Genomic DNA, 24828 nt, shown 5'->3' on the forward strand with positions numbered 1-24828 from the left:
GAATGCAGAGAAAGGGACTCATCCTTCTCTCTCCCTCCCCAGCGCGCCTCGTCTCATCTCTTCTTTTCCAACCTGTTGGGCTTTCTACACTTGCTACGCAGGTTAGGTTCCGAGGTATCGATTGGCTTCTTGGGTTCCCTGTGCTGACCAGGTCCCTATTATGCAAATATTCCTGCGTATAAGCCACCAGGACAAAGAAACCGGGGAGTGTTGGAGGGAGTGTGTGGCTGTAGAAATGGCTGCTCTCAAATCCTTCGCTACCGCCGTCATTTTGGGAGTAGTCCTTTCACAGCTAGCTTGTGTGTCGGGAATGCCCCACAGCTATTCTCTAGGAAGCTCTCTGAAAGGATTTCTTCACAAAGTCTTGGACAAATTTCACGCAAGTGTGAAATGTGACGCATGCAAAGCTATTGTCGGTTTTACGCAAATTGCGTTCAAAACAAACGCGGCCCAAGACGACGTGGCTGGATTCGTAACAAATCTATGCCTGAAACTCAAAGTAGAGGATACAAGAGTTTGTAAATTAGTCATCCAGGAATTCAAAGGCGAGGTTTTGACAGTTTTTGATGAGTTTTTCTTGAGTTCTAATGAAGTTTGTGGGACATTGTTTGGATCGACTTGTGCAAAGACATTCAACCCGGATATCTTTTGGAACGTAACGTTTCCCAAGACCCCCAAACCACCTGTTGTACCCATACCTCAACCGAAGGTAAGCTTATAGATGCTACAAAATAACCTGAATATGCCCTGACTTATTTTATGGTGAATCTGTTAGTTGTATCAACTCGTATAACACAATCACATGACGGTCAGCGTGTTTGGTTTTCAATTTCACCCAATATTTTTTGTTTCCACTAAAACAAAATAATGTTTTCTTTGTTTCCTTTAGTAGATCTTTTATAAAAACACAAAGTTTTTTGTGTAGGTCTTTTTATGTACCTCGATTGTTGTATCTGGTAAATTTGACAACATTTAGGATCTTGCGTAACTTGTTGACATTGATGACACAATATGGCGTGATCGTTATAAGCCCACTTTTGAATACGAGAACCGGTTAGGGGATTAGAGGGAGTCCCGATTGGGTTACAGACCTTACAGATGTTGATAACAGACATTGAGTCCATCTTCGGTGTTACAACACATGACAATGTTTTATAGCCTACTTTTTAACCCCTATACAAACTATTATTTGTATAAAAATTCTAATACAAAAAAGATTTTTTACATATATGTGTATGTTTTGATCTTTTGTTTTGATATGCTCCTGTTAAGATAGAAAAATGCTCACTTTACCAAGCAAGTGTAGTGTACTTGTAAATTCAATCACTTTGTACATACAACCTCATGTTTGGTGCTTTTAAAATATATTGTTTTGAGGCTGAGTATCCTTTATAGGATCTCCTTCTTCAGTAAGAAAAGAAAATTATGCCCTTAGTGGGGGGGGGGGGGGGTGAATAGGGGTGCGTAAATCCACCGATCCGCTACATTTTCTGGGCAAATCAGTGGAATTTTTAGATCCGCACGGTTTGACAGATAAACAATAGCATCGATTGAAATTCATTTAAAATCCGAAATTGGACCGTCAAAACAGTCAAAATCCGAAATCCGCTCCCAAATTGTCGACAGATCCTTGGTCCGCCGTATTTCCAAAATCCGCCAATCCGCTGAAATAATCATCAAAATTCATAATCCGTGAGCATTTCCGGGCAGAATCTGATGATCCGTTGACTTATTCAGCCCCTCCCTTAGTTAAGTTATGTGCCTCCTCAGAGAACCCCACCCCCGCCTCTCCCATTGTCAAAATTGCTGAGCCTTTGTATTCTCTGGTTGCAGTAATATTTTTTACATGTTTTTAAAAGGCTTTCTATGGCTTTCTTGTTTTGTAGGCAGGGTCTCCTGTCAGTCGAGTTCTGCACATCTCAGATATACACCTGGATCCGCTGTATACAGAAGGTGCAAATCCTGACTGTGGGGAACCACTATGCTGCCGCAGCAATGACCCCACCCCAGGTGATGTGATAAGTTTGATATTATGTTTACAACTTTTAAAAAAAGGTGACTGGTAAACAGCAACAAGAAAGGGGCGAGAAGGGGATAATAGATAAGATATATAAAAAATAGAGTTGAAACCCTTGCATTTATATCCTAAGCTCATTTTTTGATTAAACAATTTAGGTCCTGGCAAACGCAAGGCTGGCAAATATGGGGACTATTCTTGCGACACCCCCTTGATCACCCTTGAGAACATGCTACAGCATATCAGCAAAACACATAAGGTAAAATACACAGATAACATTAAGGCAATGAACCTTTAAGAACATGCTACAGCATATCAGTAAAACACATCAGGTAAAATACACAGATAACATTACAGGCAATGAACCTTTAAGAACATGCTACATCCTATTAGCAAAACAGGCCATATTCGGGTTAACAAATTATAAAGCATCTACTGTATTTTTCTTCTTGACACAGTGCCCAATCCCCTTTCTTTGTTTGTACTGCACAGGTTGCTCGTTATTACATTTGTGTGTTTACTTCGTTTGTGGGCAACTTCTTATTACATTGTGGGTGTTTATTACATTTGTGGGCTCGTCACTCATACAGTTATATGGAAGAATGTGCCGTACACAAAGCATCTAACTACTAGAGTATAATTTAAATTAGCGTACCCACCAGCAACCTATAAAAATATTTCTTCTCTTCCGGTGCCCATATATGGGCAGTAGGAATCCTACCAATTCTTACCGCAGCGACGTCATATTCCTACCAAATTACAAGGCTCGGTCACATATTATAACGTGACCGCTTAGCAAGGATCACTTGGATTCTGTAACTCGTTGAGAACAGAAGTTCTCTATACTATCTAGCCTCTTTCAAAGCTTACCCCTCTGGTGTATGAAACTCCAGTTTGGTTACACTGTGTGCTGAGTTCAACCCCCTGTGCGCACGTACTCAACAAGCTAAATGGCTACACAACGAATCTGCCCCGAGTTAAGGGGACTTGGGATTTCAGCGCAAAACCATTAATTTTTATCCAAATTGACTTATCGTTCAGAAGCATAAAATACTGGACACGTTTATTGCCAAAGGATGACCAGGCTCTTTTGAAAACAGTAATTTTATTATGGAATGTGTGAAGTATAACAAACATTTAAAAATTAGCTCAGCTTACTCGGCTCTTATGACAACAGGAAATATACTAACGAACGCAATAAACTGAAAATTGTTTAAGAATAATAAGCAGAAGCCTATCAGTTAGCCTACCTGTTAGCTAACCCTGCTATAAAGCAAAGAATTGCTCTAACTCTACTAACAATAAGTAACCACATAATTATACAAAGGCTGAAGAAAGAATTAAATTAATTAAATTTCGTAGTCAAATGCAAAGGATTTAACAGGGTAAAACTGTGATTATAAATCCTACAGCTAATATAGAGGGGATAAATGCAAAACTGACATACGACTGTTTCCTATTAATGGCAAATATTAAAAAAAATAGGCTGTTTCTATAACAAAACTAGTCTGCGTCTGTCTGTCTGTCTAAAGTGATCGCCTTTTCAGGCTGGTGGATCATTATATCCTAATAACAACTCTAACTTAATTTTATTGTTGACTATTTTGTTGCTTTTTCAAAATGTGAGCTCGATGTTTAGACATGTACAATGAAGTCTAAAATGAACATAGCCATTGAAGATGATACGCGGAAGATGTTTTTTTATTACTTTTGTGTCTTCCCTCGTCTAATTTATAACAATATATTACCTTTTAATGATTTCCAAGTCTTGTGCTCCGCTTTAACAGGTATTTTCCTGAGAAAGATCGCACTAGGTAGACCTCAAAACTTGCTGACATTTGTTACATTTGCTGACATTTGCTACGTACGCTGACATTTGTTACATATGCTGACATTCGCTACCTGATCATAACCTCGGCAAAGAGAATGAAACTCTACCTAATTACTTCTTCTTAGTGTCTACTTCTTTGTCATTTTGGAACTCTGTACCTAATTACTTATTCTTAATGCCTACTTCTTTGTCATTTTGGAACGAGTTCATCTTTCCTTGCAACTTATCATGTTGCGCTGCAAAAAGCCTTTACGCGCTTATAGTGGATGATGCTATTCTTTGGGGAAAAGGATCTAGAGACTACGCACTTTTTCTATAACTTAGGGGTCAAAACTTATGTTGGTCTCACCTATTTTTCTTCTCTCTGAACGAGCACACCGGCTTATTTAGGTCCCCCAACGGCCTTAGTAAACTACGAGAACAGAGTTGTTCCAAAACTAAGGGGCGGGTTGTTGGTTTCAGGGGGTAGTGAAGGGGTGGGGTTGGGGTGAGATGAGTAATTTGAATTAGAGTAAATCCTAAAGATAAAACAAACATTGAAAATGAATGATATAGTGTCGTCTTTTATGAAGTATTTGACTTATCATTAAGTGAAACCACTTTAACACGGGTATCCCTATATTGACTATACGGGGACGTGGATAAAGTAGGGTAAAGTTTTTCCTTTTCTCTTTCCTACATTTGTGTATACAGTTCCCACCGCTTTTCTGTCATGGACAGGGCTCCGATTATATCAGTTTGCTTTCACATTAATCTCAAAGAATTACAGACCTTTTAGCGGCACCTCTTTCGGGCCAAATACCCACCTCACCTGGCAAAATGTATAATATTTTTAAATTTTGTTTTAAATTTTTATATAAGAGGGGTCTTTTACTTTTTATTTTTTAATTTCCGCTTAATATAGTAAAACTGTGATCATAAATCCTACAGCTAATATAGAGGGGATAAATGCAAAACTGACATACGACTGTTTCAAATGTCGCAAATATGACAAAAATAGGCTGTATCTATAACAAAACTAGTCTGTGTCTGTCTGTCTGTCTGTCTGTCTAAAGTGATCGCCTTATCATTTATGTATGAAATTATACTAACTGCTATCCATTAGGAAGTCTCACGCTGGTGGGTCATTATATCCTAATAACAACTCTAACTTCATTTTATTGTTGACTATTTTGTTGCTTTTTCAAAATGTGAGCTCGATGTTTAGGCATGTACAATGAAGCCGAAAATGAACATGGCCATTAAAGATGATACGCGGAAGATGTTTTTTTATTACTTTTGTGTCTTCCCTCGTCTAATTTATAACAATATATTACCTTTTAATGATTTCCAAGTCTTGTGCTCCGCTTGAACAGGTATTTTTTCTGAGAAAGATCGCACTAGGTAGACCTCAAAACTTGCTGACATTTGTTACATTTGCTGACATTTGCTACGTACGCTGACATTTGTTACATATGCTGACATTCGCTACCTGATCATAACCTCGGCAAAGAGGATGAAACTCTACCTAATTACTTCTTCTTAGTGTCTACTTCTTTGTCATTTTGGAACTCTGTACCTAATTACTTATTCTTAATGCCTACTTTTTTGTCATTTTGGAACGAGTTCATCTTTCCTGGCAACTTATCATGTTGCGCTGCCAAAAGCCTTTACGCGCTTATAGTGGATGATGCTATTCTTTGGGGAAAAGGATCTAGAGACTACGCACTTTTTCTATAACTTAGGGGCCAAAACTTATGTTGGTCTCACCTATTTTTCTTCTCTCTGAACGAGCACAGCGGCTTATTTAGGCCCCCCAACGGCCTTAGTAAACTACGAGAACAGAGTTGTTCCAAAACTAAGGGGCGGGTTGTTGGTTTCAGGGGGTAGTGAAGGGGTGGGGTGGGGGTGAGATGAGTTTGAATTAGAGTAAATCCTAAAGATAAAACAAACATTGAAAATAAATGATATAGTGTCGTCTTTTATGAAGTATTTGACTTATCATTAAGTGAAACCACTTCAACACGGGTATCCCTATATTGACTATACGGGGACGTTGATAAAGTAGGGTATAGTTTTTCCTTTTCTCTTTCCTACACTTCTGTATAAAGTTCCCACCGCTTCTCTTTCCTGGACAGGGCTCCACAAATTCAGCTAATGAAAAATGTCAGATCTAGATTGTTATGAGGGTTGTGATTGCAGAAATAGCAACAAGCAACAAGTAGGAGGACTTCTTTTTGAACATTGTACCTTTTGTTTTAACAACAAGTAGTCTAGGATTGATGAAGTGCGAGAGTAAATCGAAAGATTTACAGCGTAGTTGCATATCCGCCCACTGCTGAGAACTGGATTCCTTGGAGGGTTACAATAACAAGAAGAAGTCGAGAAGGAATGAACAGCTTCCCTGTTTCCCCACACGACAGAGGCGATAATTTTAACTGCTATCCCTTAAGGATAAATCATCTAAAACGGAGACCTTTTCCTGTCCCCTAAGGTCAAAACTCATTTTATTTTGCTATCCCTTAGAATTTGAAACTCATTTTCTCGAGGAGCATATGTTTTTTTTAGAGGTGTCCCACCCCTACCACCCTAACCCCTGTCGCTGCCCTGTTCACCCACCGTTAACCAGAATATCAAAGAACAATTTCATTCGTTAAATAAACATTGTTGTTTATCATGATTCTGGTCAATGGTGAGAAAGTAAGTCCGCTTCAAAACCCAACTATGCATCTGATGTTTGCAGAGTTTCTGTAAAGGTATACAAAACAAAAACCCAGTAACGGTACGAACAGTGCGAGCTCGATGCAAAAAAAAAATCCTTTACATTTGTCATTCAACATGGAACATTTCCAGCCTCGAGTTAAACTCGGGATGAATTTGAGAAAGCGAGCATTTACTGTCATAGATCTGACGACTGCAAAATGACGCTTGGCTACTTTGCCATCGCCTGCACATCGCGTTACACTGAGAATCGCTGTTAGTAGAACTGAGACATTCTACTACAGTTGCAATATAGTCTGGATACACTGTCTGAAAACGAGCCAATAACAAACCGTCACCATCATTGGTCACATCATGTCAAATCCCAAAGAAACCAATCAAAACCGCGGGTTTGATGTTGCTCTCCTGTCACATTTTCGAGTTTTGAGTTGCAGTGTCGCGTGGTGAACGACAGTAAAATTGGCGGGGAAAACATGACAAGTATTCAGACCTTGATGACCGTGAAAACAACTAGTGAAAACTACTAAACAGCTAAGGAACACAAGGAAATCTTGTTAAGAGGTTTAATACTTGGAAACAATGTTAATGGTGACTACAGACTAGAAAGGGAAAACGGAGTAAGCTTACACTTACGGCAGCTGTTCAAAGGGATGAGGTTCAGAAGAAGGAGTTTGTCAAAATTGCAGGTATGTGTATTGTTATAATGCATGTCCAAATCTTACTTTAAAGGTTTCCTTGGAGAGTGAGAAGTTATGTACCTATTTCAGCCTATAGAAAAAACATAAAATGTTCTTTGCGCGCCTTATTAGCTTTAGGAAAACTGGGTAAATTTGGTTTGGAAGAGTTCAGGAGCCGATATCTCTTAGGATGTAAAATTCGACCAACTGCTATTCCTAAGGGAGTAATTAACCTTTTTTTTTTTTTTAAATTCTGTTATCTCTTAGGGAATAAAATTCGACCAATTGCTATTCGAAGGGGGTGTTTTGGCCTTTAAAATTTCCTTGAACCACACCCAATTTGTTATCGGAGTCCCCCTCGCACATCTTCACGACTCCTCCCTGGTGCCGGAGGAGTGGTGGAGATATGCTAAAAATAACTCAATTCTCAGACACAAATTAAAAAGATCCTGGATCAAATTTATTTCAACAAGACAGCACAGCAGAATAAGAAAATATATCTGTAAAGGGATGTCCAATATTCCACTCCATATTTGACAACCAACTGCCACAAGCATAAAGCATTGGAAAAGGATGTGCAAGCACCTGCATAAAATGCAGTGAAAAATTTAAACAATCTCCAGGTGCATTTTCCCATCAGTATTGTTCACCTTTACTTTGGATTCACTGAAAAGAATGAAAAGAATTAATTGGATTCAATGAAAAGAATAATCATGGGGTTTTTGGTAATGGTGCAAATAGAACGAGTTGTGTAAAATTGGTAAGAAACCTAGAAAAGATAACCAAACAAGGGATATTCAAAATGCAAAATACATATCAATTTCAGTTCTTAGGCTATAGGCATGAGAAATGGCCCTGACTTTGGAGTCAGATAAGAAGGAGGCAACAACATTAAAGTACCTCTATTTACCTGTGGGGCAACCCAGAAATGCCGAGGGTGGTATTGGCAGTAAGGGTTTTTGTTCTTAGAAAAGAGAAAAGGGAGGCTAGTGGTGTCTTATCACTTGTCCAAGGCAAACACTGCAATGGTTTTCCTTTGATGGTTTGAATGGTTTCAATTCCATGGTTTTACTTCCATGCATGGTTTTGTTGTCCATTTTTTTGATTAAGGATGGTTTGTAAGGTTTTCCTTCCATTCTTGAAGGTAGCCAGTTAGGGAAGTTAAGACTGTTACAGAATGGAAGCTGATGAGTGTAAATTAACGAGGAATGGGTAAGTCACTGAAGTACAGGCTAGCCAGTTGGAGGCAGGTAAAGTGGTGAAAGGCAGGTTAAGCCGATAAGGGTATGTGAGATGATGGAGGTTGGAATACCTAATCAATATAGATATGTTCAAATGAAAGTATTGTTCTTTTATTTCTTACTTGCTCTTGTATAGATAAGGGCTTCTTGGTCCCCCCGCATAATTCAATGCGGTATTAACGATCAATAGATCGGGGTATCACCCTTGCCAAGGGCTCATTGTCGCCAAGTTTTTATCTGACGCTATCTTGTAACCTAGGGCAATGGGAGGCTAGAGGTGGGATATCACTTGCCCAAGGTGAACACCTAGGGTAGTGGAGGGAGGAAACGCCTGACATCTCCATTCTACACCCCATGGATGTGTAGCCACTGCCCCTCAGGGGTTTACATGGTTTTCCTTCCATGCATGGTCCCATTGACCATGACCACTTCTGCTCTTGTGTCTTGGGTGTAAAGTTCAAAGCTGCTCGACTTCCTAAAAGAAAAGATGAAAATTTACATGTTATGGTGGTTTGTATGGTTTTCCTTCCATGGTTTGAATGGTTGTCCTCCATTGGTTTGAATGGTTTTCCTTCCATGCATGGTCCCATTGATCATGACTTTGATGGAGGGTGGTTTGTATGGTTTTCCTTCCATGGTTTAAATGGTTGTCCTTCCATGTAGGATAGCATTTGATGATGGCTATGATTTGACAGTAGGCTGCCAAGGTGCAAGGGCAGAAATAATTGTCTGGATGGCATGTAGTGGGAGGTGCTTCATCTGAGGGGCTTGAACATCCACAGCAGATGGTCCTGGCTTGGATTGTCGTCATGAAGTTCAGTAATAATTTCTGCTCTTGCGTCTTGGGTGTAAAGTTCAAAGCTGCATGACTTCCTAAAAGAAAAGATGAAAATTTACATGTTATGTATGACGACTTAGAATTCGTCAGGAAATCATGATAAGCAAAACATTCTGGGGTGTGCAAAAGTCCTGAGACTAGCAATTAAGAACACATCACTCACTAACTAATAATATGATAATATGGCAATGACAGCTTGCATGCTTGCATTTTTTTACCAGGGCAAGCATAACCCAAAAAAACTGAAGACAAAAGCTTTTTGATTTTTGGTAAAGAAGCGATGAATACCAACAAAGAAAGCGAAAGTGAATTCTGCTACCCCAGAGGCAAAATTTGCAAGCAAAAGTCAAAACAACAAGAACAACAACAAAAGTGACCTTTCAAGACTATAAAGAGAAGATGCCTAACAACCAGTAGGAACTGAAAATATCAATACAAGGGCAGAAGAGCAGGAAGGACAATTGGAAAGACATCAAGTGATTTTAATGTTTTTTGTTACTGCTGTAAGGTATATTTCAATGAACCAAAACCAGTAAAAACATTCTTTGATTATTATATTCATACAAAAGTTCATATCACATCACAAAATTAATGTCATTCTGCTTTTGGCAAGTGTTCTTACCAGCGACCAGCCCTTTTGATTGTGCTATCATCAGCACCACATCTGGCTGCCCAGCGTGCTGCTGACCTTCTAATGCTATGTGTGGTGTATGGCTTCTCAAATAGGGCCTTGGTCATCTACAAGCAAGAGGGAAATAATTAATAAATGCATGTATAAAATATTAGAGAGGGAGCACAATTTTGTCTGCATATATACCTGTAACAAGCATGCAGTGCGACATGCTTGAGAATCCAGCATACTTTGCAGGCACTGCCAAAGGCCACTACGGGTAGTGCGAGTGTGATACAAAATTAAGAAAAGTGCATGGCATGGTCATATTATTATAACATTTGTAAGAATCTCTAAATTAGTTTTAAAATTCCTGCAACCTTTCTCCTCATTTTGTATTTGCTTTGTATTTGTTTTTGAAAGGAAACCACAAGAATGAGAGAAAAACAGTATTTTATAATTGTAAGCCAGGCGGAAAAACAAGTGATATTATATAATTGACTGTTCCTTATGACAAGAAATTAGAGATTTGATTAAGATATTGATGTACTGATGTATTTACCTTGGAAAAAATAGTACGATATGAGGCCACACTTCGCTTTGATGGAAGTGCACGTCGGTTGTCTTTGGCAATGCGAGGGAAGATGTAACCCTTCGTGATTCCTAATAATATATCACTAGATTAGATTGCTAGGTTTCTATTGTGAGTAATGGTGGAGGTAAATTAAAGGTAAGGTTTTCCTAAAAATGAAAAAAAAAGGAAAAGAAATAAAGAAATAGGATGTGTAGGGGCAACCCAGAATGTGACATTGTGCCTCTAATAACTTACCAGAAAACAGCAGCCACGAAATGAGTGCCATAACAGGGCACAACTTAGGGTTTAGGGGATTGGCCTATAGCGACAGATTAACCCCTGCAATATGTAAATTATAACAATATTATATACCTCAAAAGAAAAATAACTATTCACAAGAAAAGGTTAAGTACGCACCTATGGCATGCTTGTCAGCCTTTGACCATGGCAGCTTTATCTGAATGCGGGAGGGAATTTGGCCAGAGTTGACTAAAACAAAAAGAGGAAGCTGATTAAAAAAATTATAGATGGAATAAGCTAAATCTAAGGATTGAAAATAATGTGACATTTGATAATTTACCATGACTTTAGATTTTATTGCTGATTTACAGTGATAGTAATAGTAGTAAGACATGTGTTCAGTCAACTCTACACCTCACTCAATTTTCAAAAGGATATAGGGATCCTTTTGAATGAACAGACATATAGGTAGTGCCAGGCTATGAATAGGAGCTTTCAAATTCTAATGAAGTTGTTCCAAGTAGGCAGTGTAATTTTTGACTACTTTTAGATGAAATTTGCCATGAATTGCCATAATGGCATTACAATGGCATTATTATGATATAATGAATAAGTTTCAAATCTCAGATTCTGCATTTAAGCTCCCGTAAGCGGCCAACACCTATTGTTCAAGTTTTTGGCGCCCAGTGGTTGCTTATGAGAGCAAGCTCTTGTAAGGGACCAGCTCTGTTAACAACTACAATTATCAGTTCCCAAGGTGGTCGCTTACGAGAGCTTCAACTGTTTATTGAGATTAGGATATTATCATTGTTTTCCTCTAATATGCTATTAGACAGATGTCTATTTAGTTCCTGCTTCTTCCATCTGCTGGACCCTTGTTTTTGTGATAGTATCGGAGATTATCCTAGAATCTACTAGATGCCGTCGTCCTCTCTGATGGACCCCTGGAATATTATGGAATATTCGACTACAGAATCTATTGTGTCTGTCATGTTTGTAGACTGGACCTATATGTGGTATTACCTGTTTATTTCTAAGGCACTTTTTTGTGATGGTAATTAAATTGTTTACCTCAACTGTCTTCAAACAGTATTCTCTCATCTTGAGCATATCCTCAAGAGAGAATGGTGGCGCCTTCTTTGCCTCATAGGGCTTCATGCCGGCCCTCAAGTCTTTTCTAGAAGGTCGGCGCTTCCTTTTATTTAGCGAACATATCAATGTCTTGACACCTTTAAAGAAAATGATAGAAATAAAACCTTGAGACTGGAAAGATATTCTTTATTCCCAAGGTCACATAATTGTTTAGTAATAAACGACAATCTAAGTATTCAATATTTTAACGCATCACGTGAGCCGTAGTTTGTATGAAATAGATAAAGCAAAAAAAAAAAAATGTAATCACCCGACCTGCATTTTGTACTCAACCTGCAGCCGACCTGCAACCTGCATCTTGTACCCTCCGTGATAGAAATAAATCTTGAGACTCCCGCCTAATGCGGGAGAGTTGACAGCTATGCTACAAGTACAAGACAGTCCAAAAATCTGTTTCTTGTACTGGTATAATGATAAGGCTGACAGGAATACTGTCATAATCATCATAACATCATAACCAACATGCCCAAACTTCGGCATCCAGAATCTGTATGACAGAGTCATTAACCAATTATATTATTGCAAAGTGTCTTAATCAAAATACCAAATCAAGTGTAGTTAATCAATATGGATGTCACTAAACCATCAAACTAGAGTAAAATATCTCACATTAAAAATCACTGTACCATCAAACTAGACTAAAATATGTCATTAAAATATATCATAATTAATCTCAAAATTATTAGCTACTAGATATGATACTATATGCAATATTATGTTTAGAGAAAAAGTGAAGACATCTATAATTTATCTAATATGTGATAATTCAATTAAGCAAGTAAATAGGAAAAATATAGTCTATTTTGTTTTCAAATAAGCATTGGATATAAACAAGAATCACAGTATCAGAAAATATCACAATACAGTATCAGAAAATATCACAATATCAAGAGGTACAGCAAGGGAGAGTTAGATATCTACTTTATGCACACAAAATAGAAAAGAGTAGTGAGTGTTTTGCAATCTTTGAATTGTGTAAAGCATTATAAACATGTTGTACGAGTTTATATGAAATATAATCAGGGCTTAAAATTTAAAAATGACAAAAAAAAATTGCCCGTCCATCTCTGTTGGAAGAGCCAACTATGAAAATATATAGTAAATAAATAAAATAAAAACCTGGAAAAACATTAACATTTCAATATTAAAAATATTAATATTAATACCTTAATGCTGCTTCCATTCCTTTTATGGAAGGTGGCGCCAGACCCTTGCAGGCGAGACTGCCAATTTTGGTGCCCTTCGGTTCGCCTAAGTATTCTAAAATATAAAAACAAATGAGTAAATTTTTGCAATTACAATATTTAAAATTATTAAGGTTCAAATTATATAAAATCAACACAAACACAAAAGATGTGTGAATAGATCCATTTGGGGAACTGGATATTTCAAAAAGCCTTAATAATTTGAAAAGTAATATGTTCCTTGAACAAGGACCACCACTATATAAAAAGGCTTAGCCACACCCCTTTCGGAAGAATAAAATTCAAATTCAACATTGCATTAATAAATTGAAGTAATTTTTATTGCACATAGGCGGGCTATCCATTGTTAGAAGCTTGGGAAAATAAACCAAGGAAATGAAAAGAAAAGCACTTTAAAATTTGAATTTGGGTTTTACAGTACTTCTTGTTTGTAAACAAAACAAACTTAATGATGTGATATTCGGCTATTTGCAATTTTTCGACAAAGCATCGAGGCAACCTAGGTTCTTTTAAGTTTCTTTCTCTCGTGCCCGTTTGTTTTTCAACTCTCACTCACCTTGGGCATTCTTACCATCGATAATACAGTGAATACAGACATTTAAAAAAATGTAACCTCCTTTTTATAACACCTCTTTCCTCAGTGCATGTGTAAGAATAATGAGTGACAGTCTTGAGCATTTCCATTATCCTAACCTAATATTTCTATACCAGTACACAGTTTAATAGAGGTTGTTAAACTTTACTAATAATAGCCCTAACTCATTTCAAACTTGTATAATTCTCCCTTCTAACACCAGCCCTCCCTCCCCCTTATCAGCCAGTTTTGAGCTGGCTTGAATCAGTTAGTATCGGAAGCAAATGATAAACGACCTAAATGGCCTAGGGTCTGTAGGGTTAGTGTAGAATCTGTAAGAAATTGAAAGGAACTTCTTATTACCGCATTATTTTACAACAAAGCCGCCTATAAAATCCGGCGCTCCTGGTATTAGCCTAGATTAACAGGGATGGTCTAGCAGGGCAGTACGTTTATCTAGGATATAGATTGAATCTATAGTTATTTCATCTAAATAAGGTAAACTTAAAATCATGAAAGAGCGGCTTTAGGGCAAGTAAAACTTTAAACTTTGCCCGGCGAACGCGGTGAGGAAAATTTCACGCGTGCAGACGCCGATCGAAGTTACATGTCACGAACAACTGAGACAAAATCATCTCCTGCTTGAAGCAACTGTGTCAAAATTATGTCCTGCTTGGAGCAACTGTGTCAAAATTATGTCCTGCTTGAAGCAACTGTGACATAATTATCTCCTGCTTAAAATGTGCGTTTTTGGCCTTGCGAGGCAGTAAGCAGAGTGAATACGTGAAATTTTCCTCAACATGTGCGCCGGTCTTGAGACTTTACGTACGTAAGTTATTAGATCGTTCTTTTTTAGTCTCATTTACAGTATTTAGATAGAGCATCATACTTTACACTTTCCGAGAAAGGTCTTGATAGTAGCCGCCCTAAATGGACGGCTATTTTCACCAAAAAGAATAGCCGTGTCCTTCTCTCGTATGGCGAAATTTCTCCATCTGAATGAGACGGAGTTCATATAGACGAGCTGTGCTCTCTACATGAACTGCCGTCTCATTCTTGGTGGCCAAGCGAGACCCTTCCGATACGTTCTCACTCTCAAACTCGCTGAGATCCTCAGAGAGTCCCGCACTCTCAATATAACGCAGAACATTACTGCTTCTCATTTTGGGAGCCATGTTAAAGCTTAGATAAGAGCAGGGAAGTGGTGTTAGAGAATGAATGAGGAATTTTCAACGGCGTGATGTAATGACGTAATGCGAGCTGGCTCTCCTATTGGCTGAAAATGGTATGAATTCCGTATGAATCGTACGAACCAGAAACCTTCAAATAATCGTTCACTACCAAACTCTAAATTATGCAATACCTTTTTTTTGTTCTGAAGGGGGGGGGGGGGGGGGTTAGTTTTTGGTCACCTATTTGGAAGAGGGTCACCATTTTTGTGCTTTAGATTGGGGGAGGGTGGAAATATTTGAACCAGAAAAAAATCAACTTAGCAGCCCCCCCCCCCCCCGATAAATAATGACCTTACCCTAACAGACAAACTTTCATATCTTTTTTGCCTGAAATTTGGTAGGCTTTCAGCATATTCAGCTATGTTTGTGTATAAGTGAATCATTTATTGTGTTAATTATTCCCAGGTGGATTATGTGCTCTGGACGGGAGATATACCACCTCATAATATCTGGAACCAATCACGAAATGCCCAGGTAGTCACAAAGTGCAATTAGGAATATTTTTAAATTTAAAAATTTAATTTGTTACTTCGATTTTAGATGGTTATTTTTAGATTTTATCCCATCCCTATGGCTAGGGATGTTTGGGAGACAGTGCCTGTGACTTTAATTTGAATGATGTTTTAAAGTCCTGGAAAAGCATACAAAATATAAGTCCTTAAAGGAAAATGTACACATTACTCAGGAAAAACACACTAACATGTACATGGAATTGTTTTTCAAACTAGGAATCATTTTTTCCTATCATTTGTCAATGTTCCTGGAATTCATTGCCATCTGACGTATGGCTAAATATAGTGCAAGGAATATGGCTGAATATTGGTCCATTGTGTTGCTGCGTTTTTTTCCTTTATCTTTCTGATGTCATTACAATCCATTTGTCTCTTTTTTGTAGCTAAAATCTCTGGATAATGCAGTGGATTTGATTTTGCATTACTTGCCTGGAGTCAAAGTCTTTCCAGCTATTGGGAACCACGAGGGATCCCCTGTGAACAGGTAACCTCTATAATGCGGCCAGCTCTCTTAGGCTTTACAAAGTGACTGTGATATATGAACCTCCATTATATTGAACAGCTGTTGGTAACCATGAGGGATCCCCTGTGAATTGGTAACCTCTGTAATATGACCAGCTCTCTTAGGTTTACAAAGAGACTGTGTTATATGAACTTCCATATGTTGACCAGCTATATCCCCCTTGGAACAGGTGACCTCTATAATACGACTACCTCTCTTGCGCTTTACAAAGTGACTGTATTATATAAATCTCCATATGTTGACCAGCTGTTGGGGAATAGTGAGGGATCCCCCTTGGAACAGGTGACCTCTACAGTACGACCACCTCTATTAGGCTTTACAAAAAGACTAAGACTATGAACCTCCGTACCAGCTATAGGGAGTCATGAGGGATCCCCCTTGGAACAGGTGACCTCTACAATACAACCACCTCTATTAGGCTTTACAAAAAGACTATGTTATATGAACCTCCATACCAGCTATAGGGAGTCATGAGGGATCCCCCTTGGAACAGGTGACCTCTACAATATGACCACCTCTATTAGGCTTTACAAAAAGACTATGTTATATGAACCTCCGCACCAGCTATAGGTAGTCATGAGGGATCCCCCTTGAAACAGGTGACCTCTACAATATGACCACCTCTATTAGGCTTTACAAAAAGACTATGTTATATGAACCTCCGTACCAGCTATAGGTAGTCATGAGGGATCCCCCTTGGAACAGGTGACCTCTACAATATGACCACCTCTATTAGGCTTTACAAAAAGACTATGTTATATGAACCTCCGTACCAGCTATAGGGAGTCATGAGGGATCCCCCTTGGAACAGATGACCTCTACAATACGACCACCTCTATTAGGCTTTACAAAAAGACTATGTCATCAGGGCACCTCTGTGAACATGTAACCTCTGTAATAAGACCAGCTCTATCCGGCCTAGCTCAATTGAAATAACATTATGTGCCCTTGCCAGCAACAAGAGAAAACGTAAAAAACCTGCTTCCCTCTTCGCTTTGTCTATGAAAAAATGAAAAAATTATAGCATTGTGACATGTAGCCTGTCTATTATAAATCAAAGATATCTGTTTAGGGCCTATTTCAGTTGACAAACATTAATTTATTTTGTAGTTTCCCACCGCCCTCCATCACAGATGAGAACTCCAACTCATGGTTAAGGAATGAACTGGCAAAAGACTGGGGTAACTGGCTGCCGGAATACACAATGTCAACTATTAAAAAGTAAGATACATACAAATACCACTTATTGACCATTGCACAGGCTGTGCGGAAGCCTTTTGACCTCAGAGCTTGAAGCACCACACACGACATTCTCATACGGCCCAAGCAAATGACTTTGCACGGTCAGCAACAAATCTTTAGATCTTACAGTATCTCTTGGTTCATTCTAGGGGTGCTTTCTACTCCGTGCTGGTGAGCAAAGGGCTACGGATAGTTTCTATCAACATGAACTACTGTAACAACATGAACTGGTGAGGTTTAAACTTCTTATACACTGCTTATGTATGCCCTACCATACACCTACATGCATGGCTTATATATGACCCACCATACACATACATAAATGGCTTATGTATGCCCCACCATACACATACATACATGGCTTATATATGCCCTACCATACACCTACATACACGGCTTATATATGCCCTACCATACACCTACATACATGGCTTATATATGCCCTACCATACACCTACATACATGGCTTATATATGCCCCACCATACACCTGCATACATGGCTTATATATGCCCCACCATACACCTACATACACGGCTTATATATGCCCTACCATACACATACATACATGGCTTATATATGCCCTACCATACACATACATACATGGCTTATATATGCCCTACCATACACCTACATACATGGCTTATATATGCCCTACCATACACATACATACATGGCTTATATATGACCCACCATACACATACATACATGGCTTATGTATGCCCCACCATACACATACATACATGGCTTATATATGCCCTACCATACACCTACATACACGGCTTATATATGCCCTACCATACACCTACATACATGGCTTATATATGCCCTACCATACACCTACATACATGGCTTATATATGCCCCACCATACACATACATACATGGCTTATATATGCCCCACCATACACATACATACATGGCTTATATATGCCCCACCATACACCTACATACATGGCTTATATATGCCCTACCATACACCTACATACATGGCTTATATATGCCCCACCATACACCTACATACATGGCTTATGTATGCCCCACCATACACCTACATACATGGCTTATATATGCCCTACCATACACATACATACATGGCTTATATATGCCCCACCATACACCTGCATACATGGCTTATATATGCCCTACCATACACCTACATACGTGGCTTTTATATGCCCTACCATACACATACATACATGGCTTATATATGCCCCACCATACACCTACATACATGGCTTTTATATGCCCTACCATACACATACATACGTCATGGCTTATATATGCCCTACCATACACCTACATACGTGGCTTTTATATGCCCTACCATACACATACATACATGGCTTATATATGCCCCACCATACACATACATACATGGCTTATATATGCCCTACCATACACATACATACATGGCTTATATATGCCCTACAATACACATACATACATGGCTTATATATGCCCTACCATACACATACATACATGGCTTATATATGCCCTACCATACACCTACATACACGGCTTATATATGCCCTACCATACACCTACATACATGGCTTATATATGCCCCACCATACACATACATACACGGCTTATATATGCCCTACCATACACCTACATACATGGCTTATATATGCCCCACCATACACATACATACATGGCTTATATATGCCCCACCATACACATACATACATGGCTTATATATGCCCTACCATACACCTACATACATGGCTTTTATATGCCCTACCATACACATACATACATGGCTTATATATGCCCCACCATACACCTGCATACATGGCTTATATATGCCCTACCATACACCTACATACATGGCTTATGTATGCCCCACCATACACCTACATACACGGCTTATATATGCCCTACCATACACATACATACATGGCTTATATATGCCCTACCATACACCTACATACATGGCTTATATATGCCCTACCATACACATACATACATGGCTTATATATGCCCCACCATACACCTACATACATGGCTTATGTATGCCCCACCATACACCTACATACATGGCTTATATATGCCCTACCATACACATACATACATGGCTTATATATGCCCCACCATACACCTGCATACATGGCTTATATATGCCCTACCATACACCTACATACATGGCTTATGTATGCCCCACCATACACCTACATACACGGCTTATATATGCCCTACCATACACATACATACATGGCTTATATATGCCCCACCATACACCTGCATACATGGCTTATGTATGCCCCACCATACACCTACATACACGGCTTATATATGCCCTACAATACACATACACATACATACATGGCTTATATATGCCCTACCATACACATACATACATGGCTTCTGTTGCCATGGGTTTCAAAAGTTCTTTCCAGCCAAAAACCTGAAAGCGTGATGAACTATGGGTGGTGCAGTTTGCCTTATGATTCTGCCAATTTTTTTAGACTGCCATAAATTAACAAAATACAAAAAAAAAAAGCAAACATTGCTTTCAATCAGCTATTGATAATAGAGTGTTGCGCTGCATTGTCAACAGTTTACTTTTGGAAGGCCTTATAAACAGGCCATCCGCTCTAAATTACAGTCACATCCTCAAAGAAACTTCCAATAGACAGACTGCTTTTTTCAATTTTGAAACATTTTTTTGCATTGTCTGTTAAAAATCATAGGAGATTGTTATGTAATACCGGTAGTAAACTGGTGACAATGCAGCTTACTGTCAAATCCGTTGTATCGCGACGCCGCATTTTCAAAACATCGATTTGTTTTTGTCTTTTGGGATTTTCTGTTCCGCCAGTCAAATTATTCTAAGGCAATCAGATTCTTGCCATCTCTCGCCTAGTGCAGTTGCCTGGCTCTCTGTCGCGACACTTTCTGGTTTTCGTCCAGAGAATGACCAGGGAAGTGCACAAATCCAGACTCTGAGTGGCTCAGAATGGTTTTACTGACTGAACAGAATACCAAAGCAAATCGTGTTTTGAAAATGCGGGGTACGATACAAAGAATTTGACGGTAAAGCTTCAATAGTCAGAAGTTAAAAAAGGGGGGGCCGGACTTATTTTTCTTAAGTATATTTCCTTATATTTCTTGTTATTTTTTAGCCAAATATCTGAAAATAGGGGGGGCTAGATCCTCCCCTGATAGTGGATTGCAATGTTTTCATACAATAAGAATTTGCGAACGAAATAAGATGTCAGTGTTTAAACAATCCCCCATTTAAACTCCTGCTCAATACCCAGTCACACAGAGTATCCATTTTCATCGGTTAAGTCAAGAGATTAATTGATATACTTTCAATCAAATATTGTTAAGCAAGTAATAAGGTGGATGGTTATTTTTTTAAAGTAAACCTTTAAAATGTCAACAACAACAAAGGGGTGGCCTGCGACATTCTTTAATTGTGGTTGTATCTTCTTCCAGGTGGCTGTTGCTTGACAGCATCGATCCTGCAGGTCAGCTACAGTGGCTTGTTGACACCTTACAGGAGTCAGAGGACAACGGGGAGAAGGTAGGAGCTGACGACGAGCCATACCAAAGGATGACCATTTCCCGATGAAGATTGTTCATTTGTTACCTTCTTTGCTCATTGCTCTCTTGCACGGTTACTTGTCGTCTTGAGAACTTGCGACTTCCACCTCGCTTCTTACGCTGCTTAGTACTAAGATAGTTGCTTGTGTCAAAGGGCCATATGTTTTTTTGCACTCTAAGTTGTTCCCTTGCTTTACAGGTGCACATTATCGGACACATACCTCCTGGAAGCAGTGACTGTCTCAAGGCCTTCAGCTGGAATTACTACAGTATCATCAATCGTTATCAGTCAACCGTCACAGCACAGTTTTTTGGACACACCCATAGCGATGAATTCGAGGTTTTCTACGACGAGAAAACACGTCGAATTCCGATCAGGTACCCCCTTCCCCGTTTTGTTGGAATTTTTAGAAGATCTGCGAGAGCTAAATTCCACACACTTACCTCCCGCCATATGTTTTGTATGTTGCGTTGAGTTGACGCTTATCTTGTTTTGTTTTCCAGTTTTGCATTCCTTGGCCCAAGTGTCACACCATACCAATTCCATAACCCTGGCTACCGTATTTATGACATTGATGGAGACTATGACAATAGTTCAAGGGTAAGTTCTGGTATCTTATATCACTCCATACCAAAACCCTGGCTACCGTATTTATGACATTGATGTAGGCTATGCCAATAGTTCAAGGGTACGTATCCGTATCATCTGTCAAAGCATACCAAAACCATGGCTACCGTATTTATGACATTGATGTAGGCTATGCCAATAGTTCAAGGGTACGTATCCCTATCATATGTCAAGGCATACCAAAACCCTGGCTACCGTATTTATGACATTGATGTAGGCTATGCCAATAGTTCATGGGTAAGTACTGGTATCTTATATCACGCCATACCAAAACCCTGGCTACCGTATTTATGACATTGATGGAGACTATGACAATAGTTCAAGGGTAAGTTCTGGTATCTTATATCACTCCATACCAAAACCCTGGCTACCGTTTTTTATGACATTGATGTAGGCTATGCCAATAGTTCAAGCGTACGTATCCGTATCATATGTCAAAGCATACCAAAACCCTGGCTACCGTATTTATGACATTGATGTAGGCTATGCCAATAGCTCAAGGGTACGTATCCGTATTATATGTCAAAGCATACCTAAACCCTGGCTACCGTATTTATGACATTGATGTAGGCTATGCCAATAGCTCAAGGGTACGTATCCGTATCATATGTCAAAGCATACCAAAACCCTGGCTACCGTATTTATGACATTGATGTAGGCTATGCCAATAGCTCAAGGGTACGTATCCGTATCATATGTCAAGGCATACCAAAACCCTGGCTACCGTATTTATGACATTGATGTAGGCTATGCCAATAGCTCAAGGGTACGTATCCGTATCATATGTCAAAGCATACCATAACCCGGGCTACCGTATTTATGACATTGATGTAGGCTATGCCAATAGTTCATGGCTAAGTACTGGTATCTTATATCACGCCATACAATAACCCTGGCTACCGTATTTATGACATTGATGAAGGCTATGCCAATAGTTCATGGGTAAGTACTGGTATCTTATATCACGCCATACCAAAACCCCGGCTACCGTATTTATGACATTGATGGAGACTATGACAATAGTTCATGGGCAAGTACTGGTATCTTATTTCACGCCATACCATAACCCTAGCTACCGTATTTATGACATTGATGGAAACTATGCTTTTATAGTTCATGGGTAAGTATTGGTAACTGGCTATCGCATTTATGACAATGATCGAGGTAAAATCTTCCAAATTCTTTTTATTCCAAGTTATTTTTTTACTGTTAATAAAAAGTAGATTTGTGGCGAAAAATAATGCAATGCCAAACATGTATACTCTTATACCCATAATCAGCCAGTGTTAGCTCTTTTGAACTCAAGACAAAAGAAACATTAGCAAACTACTTTGCAGTACTTTTCAGCATTGCTCGATGACAAGCCTGGTTGAATCTAGAATTCCCTACTTGGTGATTCTTACACGTGTTTTATTAATCTTATTTTTAGGTTGTTTTGAATCATGAGACCTATATTCTGGATCTTATTGAAGCAAACAAAGGGGAGGTCCAGTGGACACTGGAATACAATGCAAAGGTATGTTACCCTGCTGCCCCTTTTCAACTCCACCCATTCATGTGCACATTCCACATTCAGTTGACATATAGAAGACATACACTATCAAGGTATGTAAATATCTTTAATCCCCTTTTAACTCCCCCCCCGTTTGCACTTACAAAACAAGACAAGTTTGGAAGCAAAAAAGGGACTGTGTTCAAGATTCATTTGGTCACGATTTGATTAGATTTGATTAAACTTATGATAATAAAGAAAGTTTCTGTACGAGAAAACGAACTATTTAGTTGATTTAGCAGGTATTGAATTATAAAAGGATCGAGTTACATGGGGTAAAACACAATTAATGTATTTAGTAGTCCAAAGGGAATAGACTTTGTGACGGGGTTCAAGATATCCGCCGGGGTTCGAGTTAACCTTCTACCTGACGCCATTTCCCCTTATCCCAGGATGCCTATAAAATGCCCTCACTGCTCCCCTCCGCTTGGCACGATCTCTTGATTCGCATGACCAAAGACCCCAGTCTCGTGGAGCTCGCATACAAGTACTTCTATAAGTCCTCCCCGGAGAGTATACACGGCGGGAAATGTGACTCACCTTCGTGCCAAAAAAGCTTCATATGCCGGATGATGGAAGGCCGGAGCAACGACGACGGACTTTGCTTTCTGCACGGTTTGACGGTCGATAGGAGCATTAAACATGCATACGAGAAACACGTGTGTTGATGAGGGACACGAAAACTGAAACTGGTATCGTGTGGTATTGGGGTCCCTGTGGTTTATTATATGACGTCAGCACCGTCTAACCACAGAAAAGCCAAAAAATATAAAAATTGGAAAAGAAAATGATGATTTTGTTTCGTTGGAAGGGTCGATGGAGGCAAAAGAAATAATACAATCCAGACTCAAGTAAATTTTTATAAAAACATACAAAAGCAAAAGACATTCAAAACATGAATGCTGAATAATGGTGATGAAAATTTCTCAATTTAAAAGCAGGCTAAATTTCATAATTAATAGTATTTATGATAAAATATTTCCAGTGTATATTATTTACTACCATTTAATGAAATCACATTCACTGTACGTGCGACTATCAGTGCTCATGAAAAAAAAATATAGGGCTTGATTTTCCGTTATTACGGAGTTCGTAGGGAAATCTCTTTAACAGGCTTTAGTCTTGTAAACATGTGAGATGTGATCGCAGACTATGACCTGACCGAGTAAGATTAGATAAAAACCTCACCCTGCTATCAGGGGCGATCTGACGTTCGAATTAGCTGCGATCGTGCGGATCATTATTATTACTATGCAAGGGCTAGTAACACGATTTCTCTACTATTAGAGTCCTTAAAAAAGATATTATCGTATAGTGTTTACCATTTATTAGAGATAAATAGAGGTTATTTAGAATTCGAGGAAGCTATCGCTTTTTCTAATATATTGATGCATGTAATTGTAAATATATTTAAATTTTGTACTCTTGAATGAGGTATTTGCAATAAAAACGCTGCGCTTTCTTGTTCTCTGTCTATCTTTGTCATGAATAGCTAGCTGTTATGGATTCTACCCACCTTAAAAAACTTTTGACATTTTATTTATTATATTGGTAACCAATATAATAAATAAAATATAAGCTCTATTATGCGGGAGATACTGCAAATGCTCGTCTTAACTGCCAGCTTCCAATAAGCGCACAGCTTCGAATTAAATAATAGTAAGAATGATATATGATGGATGATGATGATGATGATGATAATAATACTTAATTTATGTGCCAATTTTCCATAAGGTTAAACATTAACAACCGCCCCCTCCTCATCCATGAGTAAAGTAACTACAGGGGCTCATAAGTTGGTGCAATCAACTTCCCCACATTCTGGTATAATATGCCACGGCGTTTTTAGACGCGCAGATTAGCCGGATTTGTGATGACGTTTAAGCTGAGCTCAAGTGCACGCGCAGTCTCAGACGAAAAGCTATGT

General features: G+C 38.8%; 1 protein-coding gene and 3 long non-coding RNA genes across 5 annotated transcripts; 2 read left to right on the forward strand and 2 right to left on the reverse strand.

Moving 5' to 3' along the window:
• Window positions 1-174: 174 nt before the first annotated feature.
• On the forward strand, window positions 175-24368 carry LOC5502086 (sphingomyelin phosphodiesterase). Its single transcript, XM_048733990.1, has 12 exons — window positions 175-709; window positions 1887-2010; window positions 2176-2276; window positions 15297-15365; window positions 15787-15887; window positions 17037-17147; window positions 17318-17398; window positions 20614-20701; window positions 20921-21099; window positions 21226-21322; window positions 22779-22865; window positions 23294-24368. The coding sequence occupies exons 1-12, from the start codon at window positions 236-238 to the stop codon at window positions 23567-23569; spliced, it is 1788 nt and encodes a 595-aa protein (XP_048589947.1). The 5' UTR covers window positions 175-235; the 3' UTR covers window positions 23570-24368.
• Window positions 7664-8896, reverse strand: LOC116609560. The gene is made up of 2 exons (XR_004292979.2): window positions 8136-8896; window positions 7664-7891 (listed from the first exon to the last, which is right to left on the reverse strand). It is a non-coding gene; the product is annotated as an uncharacterized LOC116609560 (long non-coding RNA).
• Window positions 8309-10867, forward strand: LOC125573520. Its single transcript, XR_007314094.1, has 2 exons — window positions 8309-8437; window positions 9526-10867. It is a non-coding gene; the product is annotated as an uncharacterized LOC125573520 (long non-coding RNA).
• Window positions 8897-11839, reverse strand: LOC125573521. 2 transcript variants are annotated; one of them, XR_007314096.1, is made up of 3 exons: window positions 10477-10577; window positions 9927-10042; window positions 8897-8941 (listed from the first exon to the last, which is right to left on the reverse strand). It is a non-coding gene; the product is annotated as an uncharacterized LOC125573521 (long non-coding RNA). The 2 variants fall into 2 exon arrangements; XR_007314095.1 differs by lacking the exon at window positions 8897-8941 and adding an exon at window positions 11800-11839 and having other exon boundaries at window positions 9905-10042.
• Window positions 24369-24828: the final 460 nt, after the last annotated feature.

Source organism: Nematostella vectensis, chromosome 11, assembly GCF_932526225.1.
Source record: "Nematostella vectensis chromosome 11, jaNemVect1.1, whole genome shotgun sequence".
NCBI classification, from domain to species: domain Eukaryota; kingdom Metazoa; phylum Cnidaria; class Anthozoa; order Actiniaria; family Edwardsiidae; genus Nematostella; species Nematostella vectensis.